The sequence below is a fragment of the Polyodon spathula genome, chromosome 25 (assembly GCF_017654505.1).
Source record: "Polyodon spathula isolate WHYD16114869_AA chromosome 25, ASM1765450v1, whole genome shotgun sequence".
In the NCBI taxonomy this organism is placed as follows: Eukaryota; Metazoa; Chordata; class Actinopteri; order Acipenseriformes; family Polyodontidae; genus Polyodon; species Polyodon spathula.
The window spans coordinates 5,182,595-5,201,692 of NC_054558.1; the positions used below are offsets into that span (position 1 = coordinate 5,182,595).

A 19,098-nucleotide genomic window follows, 5' to 3' on the forward strand; every position below is an offset into this window, starting at 1 on the left:
CCCCCACCCCCCCTCCTTATCTGCACAACAGCATGCGCTGGTGCAGCACCTGCATTTAATGCAAAAACAGAAGTAAAGAAAACATGCAAGGGTCTGGGGTTGTTACTTTTAAATTCATTTATTATCTTAAGGACTTTTATGAGTAAAAAGTACAAAACTGTACATCTATCAATATATATGTACACAATCCATAAACAAAAACAAGAAATGTACATTGGCAGAGGCAGTTTAATCTAGCTTACAATCTTTACAATTCACAACAGTAAACAGATTAGGCTGCTCAACAGCCCATTTGGAATGAATGAAATACTAAATCACTGCTAATATTATTATTATTACACTCCAGCAATAGCAAACAATGTGTCAGTTTGGCGCAAATCCATTTACAATAAAAACAAAAACCTCACAGCTTATTCAAACAGGCAATGCACACTTTAGAACAGGGAATTCCAGGTGTGTCCAACAATCGCATCTCCAATCCTGTTTCAAAGAGTAAAAATTAACCCCCCACCCCTCCCGGATATCGGCCATTTAATAGGGTTGCTGAAACGGTTCATGTTCACAGCATACATTTTCCAAAGACTGTCTCTGGATAGCAAGCTGTTAATACTACCCTTTGAAAACACAGAAAGAAATAAAAGGGATGCTTTGTGTGCTAGAAATAGTGCAGAGGATTGACTGAGCGGGTCATCAAGTTCTATTGCACAAAACCTTGTCTTGACAACCAGCGACACGTAGAAAAACTCCAACAACTGGGGCTTACTTGGCAGCAATACTTTACAGCTCTTAAATAAAAAAAAAAAAAAAACGACAATCGTTTAAAAAGAAAGTCATTTCGGCAGCAAGGCAAACCGGTATATAAAACCAGTCTGCTGTATGTTGACAACTTCTGTAAACTAGTTAGGGGCCAGGTTACATATAAAAGAACTTTGGATCATAAATTGCACTTCAATTAAAGGACTGTACTCTTTTTGGTTTATGTCATAACTGTACTGTGTGAAAGATGATACAGCACATAAGCGATACTGCAGATTCTACAGTTAAAAATCCACAGCCCGTGTGTTGCTGGAGTTCTGCATGTCGTCTTATTAATTTTATTGCACCTTTCTAGAGAGAGGTTTCAACCAAGGAATCTGAAAACTCTCCGTTTCAGGCATGAGCCACTAGTTAATCCCTCCCAGCCCGTGGAGGGAACATTTACTGTGCAGTGTTAAGAACTTTGTATAATACAGAAGGCTAGTTTCAGCGTTTAATTGAGAACATGCTAAAAAATAATAAAAACACCAAATGCCTCAGCAGTGCAAGAGTTCAGGCTACTGTCAGAAGTAACCCTTTTTAAAAAGAGGGAAGAAAGTTCAAGCAGCTACATTTCGGCAGCTTCGCTAAATGGAAAGGGCCCCCCCACCCCATCTCCTAATCATTCTCCATAGCCGACGTGCGTATGCGCTTGTTCTATATCCTTTGTTGTGTTTAGCAAACCCACCAACACGTGGAACGGTACAAACACGTTAGAAATAAGCTGCATTAACAGAAGAGATAATGAAACAGGACCATCCCCTAGTTCTTTCAAGTCTCAAACAAAATAAAAACCAAGAGGAAAAAAGGTAGCTGCTAAGTTAAACCGATAGATTCACCCCCTCCCCCCCCACTCCTCTCTGGTGCACGAATTGCCTGTCTGATTAAACTAATCAACCCGGCCTGGCCCTAACTGGACACTGTCATCAGGTAGTTTTTAGGAGGGCTCCTACGGCCCATAAGGAACTGCTGTTTGCACATCAACACGGGGTTGTAAGAGCTGCCGTTGCTGCTGGTGGTGGTGGCGGCAGCTGGCGCCTCGGTCTCGTAGAGAACGCAGGTGGATCCGTCTTCCCCGATGCGGTAGGACACCTCGAAGGGGTCGATCCACAGGGTCAGCTCCTTGGGCAGGAGGTGGAACAGCTGCTGGCTGCTCAGCCCGATCTGGCTGGCTGATTTGCCGATGAGGGGGTCCATTTCGTGGTTAATCCTGATGCAGCGGTAGCCCGACCCCTTCTGGGGTCTGTCTGGGAACCAGTGCTGTTTGTAGTGATCTAAAACAAAGAAAATAAGAGGGGGAAGTGTTACTACCAGTAGGAATTTTTACCAGCAGCAGATTCCGCGGCTGCACAAAACTATAACCACGCATTTCACATTAACTCAACAGGACAGACCCTGTGTTACGCGAATGGTAGCAGTCTGTTTGGGAAGTTCTTACTGGCGCTATAATTAATTTAAAAAGCTGCCAGTAGGTTTTCTACTGGTTTAATCACTCGGACAACGACACATCTGCTCAAGAAATAAGTGATTATATGCTTTAATGTCCCCACACCCCAGAACCATCATCACACCGAGAAGAGGCCTCGGAATCAAGCCTCGCCTGCCAGATTACAGTCGCCTTGTCATCCCCTCAATTGAAATCACTTGTTGCTCGAAGCGAGGGGTAAACTACCCAATACGAGACTCAATCTACTGCTAGGTTACTAAAACTGAATTTAAAAAAACAGACTATCAAAAACGCACAAGCATTTCCAATGCAACTACGGAAGTGAAGGACTAGAGCAGCCATTACCACGAGCAACAGCAGCCTGGCGGAACAAAGGGCTTCGCTCGGATTTGCAGTTACTGACCTAACGAAATAAAATGACTTCTTTCTCACCGGCCAGCGCCTCCTGGAGAGACTGGCTGAATCTCTGCAGCTGCGGCTCTGTCAGGAAGCCTCTGGTCCTCAGCAAGCTGGCGATGAACCCGGCGGCGGCCGTGGTTTCGGGCACCATCTCTGCCTTGGCGTTGAAACACTGCTGATCCATTTCAAACGTCGTTTCTTTACGCCCTCAAAACGCACAGGGATGATTAAATAATACGTGGTCCCGGTGGAAGTGGGAAAAAAAAAAAAAAAAAACGACTTCCTGAAATATATCTGTTATCTTTGTTTAGGAATAACTGTCGTTTCTGTCTGGAAACCTGTTGAATAGGCCCTTATTTATTTATTAAAGTGCTATTTAGGTTGTGTACGCTTACAATAGTACACGGGTCAGTATATTTCGTTTTGTTGTTTAAGTTTCCAAAACCTTAAAGAAAATAAATTTAAAAAAAGGAAAAAAAAAAAAAAAAAAAAAAAAACTTACTTCTACGCGTACAAACTACAGCGTAAAGCAAGTGAGTCAGAGAACAACAGAGCTCGCCTTTTATAGCCTCAGAGAGCCGCTCTGATTGACAATCTCGAAACACCAATAGCGCTGGGACTGCTCACTATCGACCGCGTAATTGGGTCCGGGCACGGGAGAAGGCGTGGTCACGAAAATAATGGCTCTAAGGGGGAGGGGCGGGTGTATGCAAATAGCTTCCGTCTGCCGACTGGAGAGATTGACGTCATGTCTATTTAGTGGCTGTGACGCGTGTGCTGGGAAATTTTTCTCTTCATTGGAGTAAGACATGGTGTTCCGTTTTTGTATTTCTACACAACACACACACACACTGACACACTCACACACACACAACACACACACACACAACACACTGACACACACACACACACACACACACACACACACACACACAACACACACACACACACACACACACACTGACACACTCACACACACAACACACACACACACACACACACACACACACACACACACACACACACACAACACACACACACACACACACACACACACACACACACACACACACACACACACAACACACTGACACACTCACACACACACTGACACACACACACACACACACACACACACACACACACACACACACACACACTGACACACACACACACACACACACACACACACACACACTGACACACACACAACACACACACACATACACACACACACAACACACACACACACACACACACACACACACAACACACACACACACACACACTCACACACTCGGTGAAACGGGAGTTTAAAACAGTATAGCGGTCGATGTGAAAGTTTATCAAACACAATGCAATCACAAAACCGCATTTCGCCTACTATTAAAACAGTAGCGCAAATTAATCTGCTTCCTGTTCGTTTTTTGAAGTTTACAAAAACGCTTTAGCACAAAGACAACGGGGAGGGGGATGGGGGGGGGGTCATTCTGCCTACTCCTAATCTGAACTAGATTGCAAATCTTTAGTTTATATGCGCTAAATGTAAAGATGTATTTAATTAGCAACGTTTAATTTAAGTTACACGTACGGGAGAGTTAAGTTTTGGAGTCGGAAAGCTCGACTCTTTGTTACTCAAGTAAAACATTGCATCTAACGATTGATGTTCAAAACGTACTTTTCCACCCCGAAACGCGTGTTCTTTGTGTAGGATGAATGCGGTTTCGCTGAGAGTAGTAAAGTAACTCCTGAATATTGACGTGTACTACCCGGGTGCAAAGTGAAAGCCACGCCATTGTTTGTTACAGTAAGCGTGTGCAGTGTGTGTTTACTACAGCTGCTTTGAGTTTAAGAGGTTGTTCTTCCTCCTCTCCACGCAGAATCTGTACGCATTTGATCTAACACTGGACCCACTAACAAGTGTTTATTTTTAAAACCCCGTTAAGGTCGTCCCCACAGTTTTGCGCTAACAAAAGCCCAGACTACACGCAGAAGCAAAAAAGCCTATCGGTCCCACTTGGTCACGGTTTGTTTTTCAGTCACAGATTTGCATTACCCCAGAATACACACTGAGGGAGCCGAAACTGGGTTTGCGAAATTGATCTTGTCGGGACCCCCTCCCTGTCCTCCAGAGATTAGCTTGATTGATGACGATTGTATCTTATCTCTCACGAAGAGGGCCAGGTGAGAGCTCATGACTAGATCTTTAATCACAGTCTTCGCTTCTAAGGCACGACACCCGAACATATTTTGCTGGGTTTTGGGACCATTTCCACACACTTAAGATGTTAGCCGCTTGTATGATTCTGATCACAACAGTAATTTTTAATTCAACGGCCAACGTTAAAAACAGCGAGAAAGACTTTGAAAAGTTGTATGCAGTTTCGCATTAGTTGTTCCTCTGCAAAGTTGCTGCTAGCGTGTCTAAATCTATAGCAGTGTTGAATGTTAATCCAATCACGATATTCTGTTAATAGGCGTTTTGTGTTCTATGCAGGCTACTGTTTCTATAATTGTATTATAAATGTGTCATTACCCCCGCCCTTACGTTCAAACACTTCTACAGCATACTATGAATCGGGGATGAGGCGGATATCCTGACTTATTAAAACTATTAAAAACTGCAGTGGTTTGGAGAGCACAGGAAAACACGACGTCACAGGCGCCTGTAAATGGAAAATAAATCTATTTGTTGTGATCCGACTTTGTGTTACTCCGCGTACAGTATCCTGCGTCATTTTCAATGTGTTCTTTTCTCTAAAATAATTCTTGTAAAAGCTTCTACTTTCATGCACAGTTTTGAAACATGAACAGTTTTGTTTTTCCGGGATACCGATACACGTTTCTTTCATTATTTTCTGTTATTGAAATAGGCGCCTTTGTTGTGTAATTTTATTTATTAATTTGTGATCCACGTTTTGTAGCTAGGCTCAGCTTGCACGGGTTTAAGGTTATGAAAGGCTTATTCAAACCTCCTCATAGGTGTGCATTACACAGGAAACACCTGCTGTCGATGTGTGCTTACAAGGAAACAGCCTTATTCAATACTGAACGTTTGTTTTACCTCGTACAGGGCACAGCGCCTTTAACCCCAAAAATACCAAATAACATTTTACCTTGAAAATAAAAACACACCACAACACAAGCCGTACTTATGTAATTGCATGCATTACATTTAGAATTAAAGTTATCACAAGACTAAAAAGACAATGTAAATAACAGATCTGTGCAAAACTGCTACGAATGAACGTCACACAATGTGTTAAACTACACACTCGGGTCCAGGGTACTCTCATTAGAAATTCAGAGGCAAAGCCAGCGCTACCAATAACATATCGTACTGACAAGAAACCTGTTTGAATTGGATGTTGCGCAATACGGTCTCAGCTTCAATACTGCAGGTTATAAAATATAATGGATAATTGTGCAGGAGGGGGAGGATATATTAATTCCACACGCCTTTGTCAGTCACTGGTCAAATTGTGCCAGTGTTTATATATACAGTGGTGATATTGTAACTTGCGTTTTTATTGGCTTGGAGGTCCCTGCAGTGTGCAAGGCGCTATATAAATAGATACACGTACCTACAGCAGTAATCAGTCGCGTTTGTGTTTCACTGCATTCCGTTGTCGTGTAAAATGACGTTAAATAAATACAATTTTATAAATAGAAGGAGTTAAAAACTTTTGGTTTTTTGTCATGTTTTAAAACAGCCACCAGTCTAGTTTGCAGTACAGCAAAACTCATTAAATGCGAGTACAGTAATATCTCCCGTTGAAGGATGAATACAGGTCCCTGGAAGTTGATCCTAAGATCGCATATGCCCATGCAGTTCGTACTGTGCAGCTGTTTGTGTTGTTCTTGTGTCAGTAAGATGAGTTATAGTTTGGGGCGTTGACGAACGATCTTGTTTTAACAGGAACTGGCCCCAGTGCTGTTTAAACGGACCGGCTGTGCAGGGGCAGCAACACAAGCAGATCAGCCCCACTCAGAGCATTGCTGGAGCACGTTGCGCAGCGGCCGGTTGAGCTCGTCCCGCACGTCACCACACTCGGCTCACGTCGGGATGTTTTCCACCGGGACAGGAGAACTCTGGAGCCCCTCTGAGCTGATTGGATAGGGATTCGTGAAGAAGGTCGGGTTTCAAGTTGGTTATAAAAAAACATGGCAACCTACCCCCCTGGTTGCAAACATTGCTGCCAGCGTCACAGCAATTGCCATATTTGGAGAAATGAACAGTGAATAAGCATGCACTTAACCTGTGCGAATATATATATTATATATATATATATATATATATATATATATATATATATATATATATATATATATATATACACACACACACACACACACACACACATACACACACAGTTGTTAGGAATATAAACGCGGCTGGTAATAACATCGGCGTAGCGCAGTCAGTCTATTTGCTCGTTTTATAAACACGTTTATGAATGTTAGTTTTAGTTCAGAAAGTGGCCGAGGCCACGACTTACGGAGAGTCGTTTGTAACACATAAATAACACGCATGGCTGAGGTGTTAACTAGAGGTGAAAAAGACCAATTTACTAGCCCAGGGGCCGAAGGAAATTGGGGTTCGGAGCAACCCAAGTCTATCAGTCCTCCCCGGCGCTGGCTTTCATCCTCTCAGCGGGAACAATGACGCCGAAGCGGGAAGCAATCGCACCAGGAGGGAACAGTACCACGCCTTTACTGATTAAACTAGGGAATAGCTGTGTGTCCCTAGCCTTGGCAAACAACAAAACAACACACACAAAAGCTGCCTTCCTTTGTGAAATGCATTTTGCTGCAGGGCAGGCATGTCAATTTTTTTGTATTATTTTTTCTTTTGTGTTTTGGAAACCATTAGTGCTTTTGTAGTAGGCCTACCACCATTATCTTAATTATATATATGTGTGTGTTGTTGTTTTTATTCGTAGTGTTGTCTGCTCTCACCAGCCAGGGGTGTCGCTGGTCTCACACAGCCCCCTATAATCTATGTGACTCACAAACCCAGCTGAGTGCTAGGAATGTAAAACCAAGAAAGCAGGCCGCCCGCCCAGCAGCTCTGCTGTCTGAGTGCCTGGCTGACAGATGAGAAGCGTTGTGAACATGGTTCTTGATATCTGAGCCGAGCCCTGTCATTGCCTGCCCCTGGCTGCGTGGAGGACGTGCCCAGAGTGCTGTGTTCCTTGATGAAGCAAACAGAGATACGAGCGGAGCAGCGAGTCCTCTCGGGGCGAGGCTACGGGAACAGAACCTGCTGGCGCGCTTCCCTTCTCACTGGAGTGAAATCAGCACAGAAAAACAACAGAGCAGGGGCTGCTCATCAAACAGCACTGCACCCCGGGCAGGTCCTGCCTTTCCACAACGCCTGGATTGAGATGCACCTGGCCAAAGTCAGCTCTTCCACTCCGGGTCTTTGTTCCAACCCTGATCTGTGTTATTTCATTGAAGCAGTTAAACCTCCACCCAGACCCAGAAGGACATCATTGTAGCATTTTACCTGTTAAACCTGGAGCAGAGTGGCCCTCCAGGACCGGGATTGCAGACCCCTGGTTTAGATCGCTTGGACAGACCCCTAAACTGCTCTGGGTTAGCATCCAGTCTGTGCAGAAATGCTGACACCTTTTCACATCACCATTCACTTGTGAAAACTCAGCTTTCAAGCTTTCCACAGGGATCAATAGATAGACGAGGCAATTTCTTTTGAAAAGCCCCATAGAATCTCTGTATAAACCCTTTTCTTAAACACACTTATTGCTGTGCTCACAGTCTAACCTGTGCTGTTGTTTTTCTATAGAGTAAGTCACTGGCCCTCATCTCCCTAAGCTGGCAGGTCATTGACAAAGAGAGACTGGAGTTCTGAGTAAACAGCCTCATTGAAGCAACTAGAGGACTGGACTTGACAGGCTTTTAAAATCCATCATTAATTCCACTGAAAGGTATATTTACTGACTAACGCCAATGCAATCAACACAGCTTGATGCTTTTACCCCAGCCTCCCTCTAGAAAGGCGAGCGTAAAGCGTGCGTTAACTTGCTTTTGGGAAATTGTAGCAATGACTCAAATGTCACACATGGTAACCTTTATAATGCGTCCTGGTCACCAGACTGCAGTAAAAGTGTACAGTAACCTCAGGCTCCTTTAGAAAGGCTACAGGGTGCACTGTGTGCTGCAGGACAGGAACAGTCTTACAAGTGGTGAAGTTTTCTGTGCCAGCCAGGGAGTGCGTCTCCACAAGCACGAGGCATGCCCTGCGTTTGTAGAGCTCATATATTTATGATCCTGGGTTTTTATTTTAACCCTTTCATGCATGAAATATTGAAAATAGCTATTTCAGACAAATATTCAGTTTATTTTTCATTGACAAATGGCATCTTTGGACACTTTGTGATGTTTATTCATCCCAAACACCAAACTGTACCCGAGATTACAAGGTTTGAAATCCCAGTCAAATTTAAAGGTTACACAAACCTGACATCCTTACTCTTAGGCTGGTATTAAACGCTAATAGAGGGGTGCTTGGCGGTTGCAGTTTTGAGAAACGCTGTGTCGCAGCTTTCCGAGCGATGTGGGTGATTCGCTGGTACAGTACACTGAGGCAGCGAGGGGAGAAACAGCTGTGTGGGAGGAAGCAGCTCGGTTCTCTGTCCCAAAAATAAACAGCAGCTGAGTGTCAGTGTGGGTTCAACCTCCAAACGGAGATTGCAGCGCGACAGTGACACACAAACTGCACTCTGTCGCTAGGCAGAGCAGAAAGATGCGTGTGAGCACCACTGCCCTGGGAGAACAGGCTGTGTCTTTACAGGAAACACCTGTCTTGAGCAGGGGGAACGCAAACCAGCGTGTGCCTGTCTTTCAGGTACACTGAAAGAAAACCAGAGTAGTGCACAGGGTAAAATGACACTGAGGTCTTAAACCCCACGAAACTCCGGATGCACCCTGAACTGGGGTCTGCAATGTCTCTCTCTGATCTGCAGAGGCCCAGGTGCTGTACAGGTAAGGACTGGCTTAGGTCTGATGCAGAGGTGACAAACCACAGTTCTGCAAGGAATTGAGATGGGACGTCCCCTTCAAGCTAAAGTCCCCTTTCAGTAAACTCCTACATGATGCATTTGGCGACAGCTGCTAACGCTGTGCAGAAACCCCAGGAGAAATATATCAAAATAATAATACAAAAAAAATGTTAGTGTGGTTACTGCTGCCACCTAATGGACATTTCGTGATTCACCACCTGTCTGCTCTTTCTTTGTGCTGCCACCTGGTGTTTATAGTTTGTGATACAGCCAGTAGATATTCTTTGCTGCCTCTCTCTGCGTTTGATGACCAAACACGCAATATGGATTTAACCTGCAGTACTGCCCTGCTGCCACAGGTGGGCAGTGACGTCTGTATAAGCGGTAAATCTGTCGGAGGATGTTTTTCTTGGTGTCAGCAGGTGGCGCTCACAGACACCTAATACATTCTACAGTGCAACATTCTGCAATCGCTACTTTTTAAGCCTTGTTGACAGTCCAGTTTGTTTGGCGCAAGTTTGTCCTTGAAACCCCAGCCCCCTCTGTCAAAGTCAAAAAGCCATGCCTGGCTAGTTCATGTGTACACAGTTAAATATACTACGATGCAATCTGTTAATACTTCACTGAAGTCTCAGATCACTACAGAATTACAACACTATAAACTGCATTCGAAATTAATTCCACTGACAATACTAAACACAGTATATACACAGATAGACAGACAGACAGACAGATATATATATATATATATATATATATATATATATATATATATATATATATATATATATATAGAGAGACAGATGGACAGACAGATAGATGGCTATAGAGATAGACAGATGGCTAGATGGATAGACAGATAGAGATAGATAGATGGATAGATAGATGTGCACGTACTGACTGACAGAATGCACTCAGTATAATTATTGCTGGCCCCCCTTATTAAAGCACTAGAATACACAATGTGCTTTTCTCTGTAATTGTGTTTAATAGCTGATGTGACCCAGGGTACATTTTACCACTGCAGTCGTTTTTTCTTAGCTGTTGTTCAGCTGCACAATAATGAGGAGAGCAGTGAAAACATTCCTGCTGCTGAGAGAGGGAATTCTACTTCAGGATTCAGAACGGAACAGCCAGATCTGTCGTGTGCTTTTAAGCATCTTGAGAACAGCGAGCCCCAGGAACACTGAGCGACGAAAAGCAAAAGAACAACAACAAAAAATGAATTAAGCGAAGGGTTTGTGAACTCAGCTGTCGGAGGCATTCAGCGTGCAGAGAGAGGGAATGTGATTAAAGCTGACAGCAGCTCCCCACTCAAGCACTGCTCCAAAACTAACCCTGGGCTACTCGACCTCAGAACAGCCACTGTACACTCACAGATTCCAGTAATGATAGGAATGAGCCGATCTCAATCCTCACATGCAGATTTACACTGTCCTGTAATAATAATGAGATCTGAACACACACATGCAGCTTTACATCTTGTAAATATAATAAGAACAACAGTTTAGTAAGAATTTGATTTCCGTTACACTGATCCAGTGTAATTCCTGCAAGCTGCTCATCTGTTTTAATGAATCAGTAGAACTGAGTGTTTTGCATCATCTCCATGGTAATTAAAAGGTTTCGTGGCTTAAAATCTCTTTCCCTGTAAGGTGTCAAGCAATCCGACCAATGAGCGGCCAGGTTGTACAGGAGAGTTTTTCCGAGTGCGTGAGGAGAGATGGGAGGAGGGAGGTGCTGAGGCTGGTTAGGGCTGCTCACAGCAGGGAGTCTGGCTGTGTTGGAGTCCTGCTTTGTCAGCTTGAAGTGCTGCTAGCTTCACAGACTGCGCCAGGTCCAAGCTTGCCTTCCTGTCTGACTATTCCAGGCTTCTACAGAGACCGCAGCGCTCGGGTCTCTCTCTCTCAAGACTGGGTCACTCTCAGGCCTCTCTCTCTATCTCTGCCAGCGCACTCCCAGCTGGCACCAGCTTACAGAGAGCGCCCGTCCTACCATGGGGTGCCAGCTCTCAGGGCTCTGGCTGGGCTCGGGGCTCGGGGTGAGTACAGTTTACATGGATTAGTGGGGGGGGGGGGGGGGGGCATTATTGGGGCCAGCAATTCAATTAATAAGGTACCTGTATAGTTGGGGGTGTCTGTATGGGATGTGTGTGTGTGTAAGCGTTTTATTAATATGACTGTGTGTGTGTGTGTGTGTGTGTGTGTGTGTGTGCATGTGTGTGTACAGAATACTCTCCACACTTCATTGAGGGTAAGCAATGATACAGAAATTGTTTGTGTGTATTTCACAGGTTGTTGATGTGACATGAAAATGTTTGCAAATTCATATACCTTTGGAATACTAAATAAATGAAATGCGAATTTTGTAGGTAGACTAGCTGCACAATAGAGTCAGCACACTCGTAACAGATAAAGCCAGAGAACTGTGTTGAGAGAAGCCACTATCGGAATCCACATGCAATGAATGCCGGCATTTGGCACTGATATATTTGCCATGCTGTTGCACACGGTCCAGTTTGAGGAGATATTGCTGCCCTAGTCAAGCTGAACAGGGTTTAGCCTCTTCATCGCTAGCACTGATCCACTGCATGGTGCTGTAGAACGCAATGGTAAAAATGTCTCTTCAGTGGTCTGTAATGAAGTGTGCAGGGCAGGTCGGGAGCCTCTTTATTCCTCGTTACAAAGCCATTATCCTCGGGGTCCTCCTGCTGCAGCGCAGAGAGACCCCGGACCGGCACACTCGCTAATGAGGCTCGCTGTGCAGACCGAGTTAGTGGCAGGGGTCAGGGGTCACACGCGCACTCTGCAGCTGCTCTCTGTTCTTATCGGGTTAGTCACGCTGTCCCTCACAGTCCCAGGAGAGGAATCAGGGGCCCCCTTCCTCGGGATTCAGACATGCCTGGACAGCCCCTCTAGCAATTAGAAGACATTACGCATTTAATAAGCTTCTCCAGGGCAAAGGGAAATGAGTGAGGCTGATAAATATGGGGCACACGATATAGGAGCCCCTGTACTGACATCACGCTCTTCTGCAGCAGTGAACATGGGTCCTGAGCAGGTCCAGTTATCTAATTGAGGACCTGACCCCTCTCAGCCCCTGGGGTGCGCCTATGTGCTGACACCTGTCTGCGTTTCAGGTGAACGGGACAGAGATCTCCCCGGCCAGGCAAAGGGAAGCCCTGCAGGTCCCGGGGAACGCCGACGAGCCAATCATGCTGCAGATAGATGGCAGGATGCCCCGCCCTCAAGTAGCACAAACGTCAGAGTGCAGCACCCAGACTGAGCGGCCATGGGCGAGTTTGAGGGGTCTGGGGGTCCCCATGGGGGGATCGTCTAGACCCAGTCCTTGCAATGACAGGTACGGCTCTCTACTGCTTCAGCTGCTGTAGCTTGAAGCCAATCTGCATTTGCTAATGAGGTTGTTGAAAATGTGTAGGATATGCTGTCTCTATGACTGAGTCACCCAGCGTTGTTTTCAAATAAATAAACCACAGCTTTCTGTTTGCTGCTCTTTCTGCGTGACTCCTGCTTGTTACTGGTGACCTCTGGTAAGACTCCCACGCTAACAGGCTTTGCTCTCTCGGCTTCAGGTCCTGCTTCAATCACTACCCGTCACATGACCCTGTCAACGGCCCCGCCTACCTTCTCAGCACCCCCCACGACGTGGAAAACACAGAGACACTCGGATCCCAAGTGAGTTTCTCGTCTCGTTTGGGATAGCACCATCTTTCCAGCGCAAGAGGTGTCTAAGGGGGTTTCTTATGTGGTTTATCAGGGGCTTGACGTTCCTCTTTTCTCTTTCAGGACCCCAGGCTGTCTGGGTTGGTGCCTGAGGGAAAGGACTTTCTGACTGGCTGCTGCCACCTCAGCAAAGAAGAGGCAGGGTGCTTCTTGAGGCAGGTGAGGAGGGCTCTGTCTCTTTGAGGGAGACCCATCCTCTGGTTTGAATAGCTAGGTAAATGGGATAGAAAAAAAGGCAGAACATTACTAGGATAAAAAACATTATGGCCGGATGAGAGGAACGCATTCTTCCAGTGCGGACGTTAATTGGCACTGATTGGGGCTCTATTGTGAGGGAAGGACGGCTTTTTTTTTTTTTTTTTTTAATTACAATTCGGTGTAATACAAACAGATGCTTTTTGTTTATTTCAGATGCAGGACGAGGACGCGGTGTTTGAGAAGCCCCTTCTGTCCCCCCCCACCCTGCATGACCTAGACAGCGGGCTGGGCTGCACCGATGGGAGCTTCCACCAGGGGGAGCCGTCCGGGCTGGAGACGGAGGAAGGGGCAGAGGAGTCGGGCTCATCCCCGCTGGACCGGACCAGCTGTGACACCCGCTCCTCCGAATCCCTCATCTCCTCGGAGCTCAGCGACTCCGGCTTCTACAGCGTGAGCACCGGGGAGTTGCGCCGCTTCCAGAAGATCCTGGAAAAGAAGATCAGGCAGTACCGTGCCAAGATGACTCCCGGGAGGATCCCCAAGCACACAGAGGGCAAAAAGGATGACCCCGCGCCCCGTCACGACCTGGAGTCCATTCCCGAGGCTCTGATCTGCCAGCGGCAGGAGCCCCAAAACAAGACGGCACAAAACTATAGCCGGGGCAGCATGGGCTGTAGATGCCTCATGGGAGCGTCCTCCATGAATTACAGAAAAGCAGACAGTCCGTGCTTAAGCAGCTACAGGTCTCTGAGTACGGTGCTTTCTCCCAACGCCGGGACCTCCTCCATCTGCAGCTCCCCCTACAGCCCGACCCAGGCAGTGCGGCAGGGTGACACGCCCGCAGAATTGCTCAGGAGGAACCTTCAGCGCGGTTCGCAAAGCGCGAGAGGCCACCAGGTCACAACCCAGGAGGTGCAGTACTGGAGCACCACAGAAGAGCTGCCCACGAGGAGGTCTGTAATGGACTGTGCCAGGGAACACATTGGGGCCACACAAGGTAGCGAAAGGTATGTGGATCCTGAGGGCAGCCAGTCGCAACAGAGGATAGTTGCGGAGTGCAGGGAAAAACTATCCAGGGACACTTGGGAAAGCAAGGTCTCCTGCAGGTGTAGGCTGGGAAAAGCGACTGCTGAGGTCACAGAGAGACTGGAAGAGCCAAGCCCCGGTGCTCCAGCCTGCAAGCAGAAGCACAAATCAACACCCGTCTGCTCCCAGAACCTAGGCATTAAAGCCAGCCAGGAGGCAAGTCTGGACAGCGGTCACAGGTTTGGGCAAAAGCCAATTAGGTACTGTAAGCAGGAGAACTGCCAGGACCCCTGCAGCGTCCAGGACGGAGAGTTCGCATTCCCGGGCTGCAGGAAGGGGGCCCCCAACGCTCGTGTTTTGAGGAACCAGCTCTTGAAGGCAAGGGCTCTGAGGCTGGCAGACGAGCGAGGCGGAGGAACCACTGACGACAACGTCCGCAGTGAGGCGAAGGCCGGGCGGTACTGGAGGAGGGCGGACCACAGGCGGCACCTGGCATCTGCCAAGGAGCACAGGCAGAGACGGGCGAGCCGATCTAACGAGAGTAAGGAGACCCGCACTGCCGTCCTGGAGCTGAGCCAGAGGAAACTGAACCTGCTGCGCAACAAGAAGGTGCTGGACAACTGGACCACCATCCAGGACTGCTCTCGCACGGCTCGAAGGCCAGCCCGGGGGCAGAGGGGCAACTGCTGTCCGTCACAGCGGTGTAGCAGCAGGTTCAATTCAGTCAACGAGGGGCAGGTAGGGGGGAGGAGGGGATGAGGAATCCAAGAGCTACGGGCTCATTGAAAACCTACAGTAACAAGTAGAGAGAAGGGCCACTGTCCGACGGGAAGGACTTCAAGACAAGCTGGCACCGTGTTCGACAGGACTGTCACGGCAGACCAAGCAATCGCTACGCTGATCAGCCGTCTCGGTTAAATTGGGCGGCCACACCCCCATGTGCACCACACATCAAAATGATCGGAGGTCGTTCCTCGTTGCTCAAAGACATTTCAAACCCGAAAGGAACAGACACAACCCACAGTTAACATTTCCATCTACGATGCTTGACTTACAGGCCAGGCTGTATTTAGGGTCTGTTTCTTTTGAAAGGACTGACCAAGTTAGAGACCTTGTTGCAGGCGACCAGCTGTTTCAAAGGATCCAGTCGCTTTCAGAAAGGATTAGATCGAAAGGACTTTACAAAGACAGCCTGTGCTCTGTGCTTTCGTGTTTTTTAAATGTTCATGGTGTTTTTTTGTAAGATAGATTTGAGTCCGTTTCACGTATATTCGGCTGTCAAAACATATTTTATTTGATTAAATAAAAATACATACAATGAAAAATAGAAGCATACCTATCACATCTTTGAAATGACTATTAGTTTTCATTATGAGAAGTTCGCATTTGTTTTAACACAGTACATGTACACACTATAATCAGCGATGGTTTAATATTCTATACATTTCCGATTCATAATCGCTGGCCTCTCTGTTGTTCAGAAGGTGAATGTTCATTTTTAGAAATGCACCCTCACGGATCAAGAAGGCTGAATCTGCTGTTTCCTGCCTTGTACCTGAACCTGTGCGGCAGCACACTTCCTGGTGTGACCTCATTCCAACCTCTGACCTACTAAACAGGAAATGATAAGGTACCGGGAAGAAGCCATTTAAACTTTTGTGTTGCATTCGGGGAAAAAACGCAAATCCCCAATTATACAAGCAGATTTGTGTACAGTGTTTAAGATTGACAGTGATAGTTACACAGCCACTTTGTAAGCCAGCGCTGAAGGGTTCCTTTGTGCTGGCTGTTCAACGGGAGCGGTGGGCTTTGATAACAGTATTTAAAACAGAAACGTTTGAATGTGTCTCACAGATCCCAACCAACCTTCGCAGGCATTTTCCATATTATATTTCTCTGGCTTCAAGCAGGTTTGACTTGTACTTGTAATGAATATCCATATAATAAATTAATAGACGAAAAATAAACACTATTCTGTTATTTGCTCTGGCTTCATCAGCTCATTCAAAAACCTGTCAGTTAACATGATCTTACAGTACATCAGGCCAGAGGCCCTACAAATAAAACAAATGTTCAAGTGACTGCAGCTACCCCCTTCTTATGCCGAAGAGCGTCCCTGAACGGGGCAATCCATTCCTGCAGCACATTCTCACTGGTGGACCCCAACGAAGTGCCCGACGACCATCCCCCCTTCCTCTCACCCGTACTCCTAATCGACAGACTTCACCGGACTTGTTGAACTTGTGCAAGAGCACTGTGGACGTCTCCTTCAGTAGGGATCTGGCTTGGCTTTGGGCTCCCTGTAGATGAGACAGAGCACCAGGAATATGAGGGCCGCTGCACCGCTCGCGCTGGCTAAGCTGTAGATGCCGATCTTCATTTTGACGTCCTTCAAAGTTGGGGCGGGGGTGGTCTTCTCGGTGGAGACGGCCGGCGGACTGGTGCCCCCGACCTTTTTTACTTGCTGCCACTGCAAGGAGGAGAGGGCCTTGGCGTATTCCAGGTGCACCATGGCTGGGGGCAGAACCTTGAGCCCAAAGTAGGCCCTCTTGATCATCTTGTAGGAGGTGTCCTGCACGTCGCAGCGGTACGTCCCGGCATCCGTCTCCAAGACGGGGTCGAGAACCAGCTTGTCCACCGCCTTGGTCAAGTAGCGCTTGAAGTAGGCGTCGTCCGTGGTGACGATCCCCCTCGCGTACCTCCAGCTGAAGAGAAACTTGTACCTGCCGATCTCCTCCATCACCTCGCTCAGGCAGTTCAACGTCTGCCCTCTCCCCACCGTGACGGTGAGGGTCTTCATGCCGCAGACCCAGTTCTCCATGCACTCCACCTTCTGCTTCCGGCACCCCTCGTGTCTGGCGTTGGCCGTGAGGAGGCACAGCGTCTCCGTCCTCAGCCCTATGCCGCAGGTGGTGCTGCACTGGGAGCTGTTGACCACCATGAACGCGGTCATGGAGGCCAGTTCTGGGGGGAAAGTCGGCGTGGTCATCGGTCTCAACGCTGCAGAACCGAAAAGCCAGGCAGCCAAGACCAGCCATGCCAAACACAGCCAGGAAAACAAACTCCTGCAGCTCACTGCACCACTCATGTGGTCATGAGTCTTGCACCACTCTGTGGTCAATTAGGGTAGTGGATTAGTCACAACTCCTGTGTAGGTATATTGACTTGGTTACTGTTTAACTAGATACAATACTGCACCCCACGCTGAACAGTTTACACTGATCGGACTAGAACTGCAGCTGCTCGCTCAGGTTTTCAGTTATGCCTGTAGAGTGCACTCATTTTCAAAGTAAAAGCTGTCAAAAGCGCTATCTTTTGGCAGTGTCTGGGTGGAGAATTCAATCGCATCCTGAAGCAACAGCTTAGAGTCGCCTTCGTACAAGGATCCTGCGTTCACTTTGGTAAAATACATCCTGCATACAAAGCAGACCAGTAGCTCTCGTGCAAAACTCTTCTAAGGTCTCTAATCAAGATGTGCCATTTTCACGATTCCAATCATTTAGACTTTGTAAGCTGTCCTTCAAAGTAACTTCCCCAAAACTTGTTTTGCAGTCGCAGGAAATGCTGAGTTAAATATAAACCCTTTCAGTGCAGATTAAATCCCTGCCACTGTCTCTAAAGCTGAAATTCTCAATCTTCTTTAGCAAAGGCTTACCTCAGCAGCTGCACTGTTCTGTTGTCGTGGGGATTTCAGAATGGAACAGCTGGTACAATTGACACCAGATTCCAGAACTGCAACATAATTCCTTAGCAAACAATGTATTCTTAACCAAAGCACTTCTCTAGGTTTTATTCTCCATCTATCTCAAATCATAAAGAATGCTCTGATGTGAAATACTCTGTGCTAGGCAGCAAGTACATATAAACATATTATTGATACAGAAACGCTACTTATTTGAGGTGCAGACACTATTCAAATCTTCTGTTCACAAAACACTCATGAAACGAGTCCTGCTGGTTGGGACTGAGCTGCGTGTCATGTGTTTGAACTCTTTTGCTGGTACGGAGGAGTCAGCATTTTTATTGTTATAAGAGATGTCACCTCATGCAGGATTACACCTATTCTGAGAAGACACAGCCTACACACAATGTGCTGTAAATGACACAAAACACCGTGCCCTGTGGACCAGGCGAGACCTGCACATGAGAGACAATGATCTGGCTTGACTCCCTTTCCAAGTGATTTAAAATATGTTCTTTTGAGTCTTTAATTACCACCACAGCCTATTGAGGAAAGTTTGGATAAAGTAATCTCACGGGTAATAAAGGACAGCAGGCTGTCTGGATCAGACTTTATTTGAGCTGGTTCTATTTTTCAATCTAGTTTTGCAACTGTTTTTACATATAAAATACAAATTAAAAAAAAAACAAAAAAACATTTAAAATATTTACAGTCACAGGTATCCCCCCACCCTACCCTTAAAAAAAAAAAAAAAAAAAAAAAAAAAACAGATCTTTTACAAGAGTG

The 19,098-nt window shown here is 46.6% G+C and overlaps 3 protein-coding genes across 5 annotated transcripts; 1 reads left to right on the plus strand and 2 right to left on the minus strand.

Annotated features, from left to right (window-relative positions):
- Positions 1 to 105: 105 nt before the first annotated feature.
- Positions 106 to 3,118, minus strand: LOC121299638 (protein BTG2-like). Its single transcript, XM_041227504.1, has 2 exons — positions 2,675 to 3,118; positions 106 to 2,069 (listed from the first exon to the last, which is right to left on the minus strand). The coding sequence occupies exons 1-2, from the start codon at positions 2,823 to 2,825 to the stop codon at positions 1,705 to 1,707; spliced, it is 516 nt and encodes a 171-aa protein (XP_041083438.1). The 5' UTR covers positions 2,826 to 3,118; the 3' UTR covers positions 106 to 1,704.
- Positions 3,119 to 10,621: 7,503 nt separating this feature from the next.
- Positions 10,622 to 15,772, plus strand: LOC121299633 (E3 ubiquitin-protein ligase PDZRN3-like). 3 transcript variants are annotated; one of them, XM_041227487.1, is made up of 5 exons: positions 10,622 to 11,704; positions 12,803 to 13,023; positions 13,256 to 13,358; positions 13,470 to 13,565; positions 13,818 to 15,772. In XM_041227487.1, exons 1-5 carry the CDS (start codon positions 11,660 to 11,662, stop codon positions 15,387 to 15,389), a joined length of 2,037 nt encoding a protein of 678 aa, XP_041083421.1. In that variant the 5' UTR covers positions 10,622 to 11,659; the 3' UTR covers positions 15,390 to 15,772. The 3 variants fall into 3 exon arrangements, with proteins under 3 accessions (XP_041083421.1, XP_041083420.1, XP_041083422.1); XM_041227486.1 differs by having other exon boundaries at positions 13,250 to 13,358; positions 13,818 to 15,394; XM_041227488.1 differs by lacking the exon at positions 13,470 to 13,565 and having other exon boundaries at positions 13,250 to 13,358; positions 13,818 to 15,394.
- A 1,127-nt stretch (positions 15,773 to 16,899) lies between these two features.
- On the minus strand, positions 16,900 to 19,043 carry tmem81 (transmembrane protein 81). The gene has a single exon (XM_041227503.1). The coding sequence runs from the start codon at positions 17,716 to 17,718 to the stop codon at positions 16,900 to 16,902; it is 819 nt and encodes a 272-aa protein (XP_041083437.1). The 5' UTR covers positions 17,719 to 19,043.
- Between the last annotated feature and the right edge of the window lie 55 nt (positions 19,044 to 19,098).

Bases quoted from the DNA above. Each gene is read 5' to 3' on its own strand.
- LOC121299638 (XM_041227504.1), bottom strand. From the start codon at position 2,825: ATGGATCAGCAGTGTTTCAACGCCAAGGCAGAGATGGTGCCCGAAACC. The intron at 2,070-2,674 runs GTGAGAAAGAAG...TCTTTGTTTTAG, and splicing joins TCTCCAGGAGGCGCTGGCCG to ATCACTACAAACAGCACTGG.
- tmem81 (XM_041227503.1), bottom strand. From the start codon at position 17,718: ATGAGTGGTGCAGTGAGCTGCAGGAGTTTGTTTTCCTGGCTGTGTTTG.
- LOC121299633 (XM_041227486.1), top strand. From the start codon at position 11,660: ATGGGGTGCCAGCTCTCAGGGCTCTGGCTGGGCTCGGGGCTCGGG. The intron at 11,705-12,802 runs GTGAGTACAGTT...TCTGCGTTTCAG, and splicing joins GGCTGGGCTCGGGGCTCGGG to GTGAACGGGACAGAGATCTC. The intron at 13,024-13,249 runs GTACGGCTCTCT...TTGCTCTCTCGG, and splicing joins CCCAGTCCTTGCAATGACAG to CTTCAGGTCCTGCTTCAATC.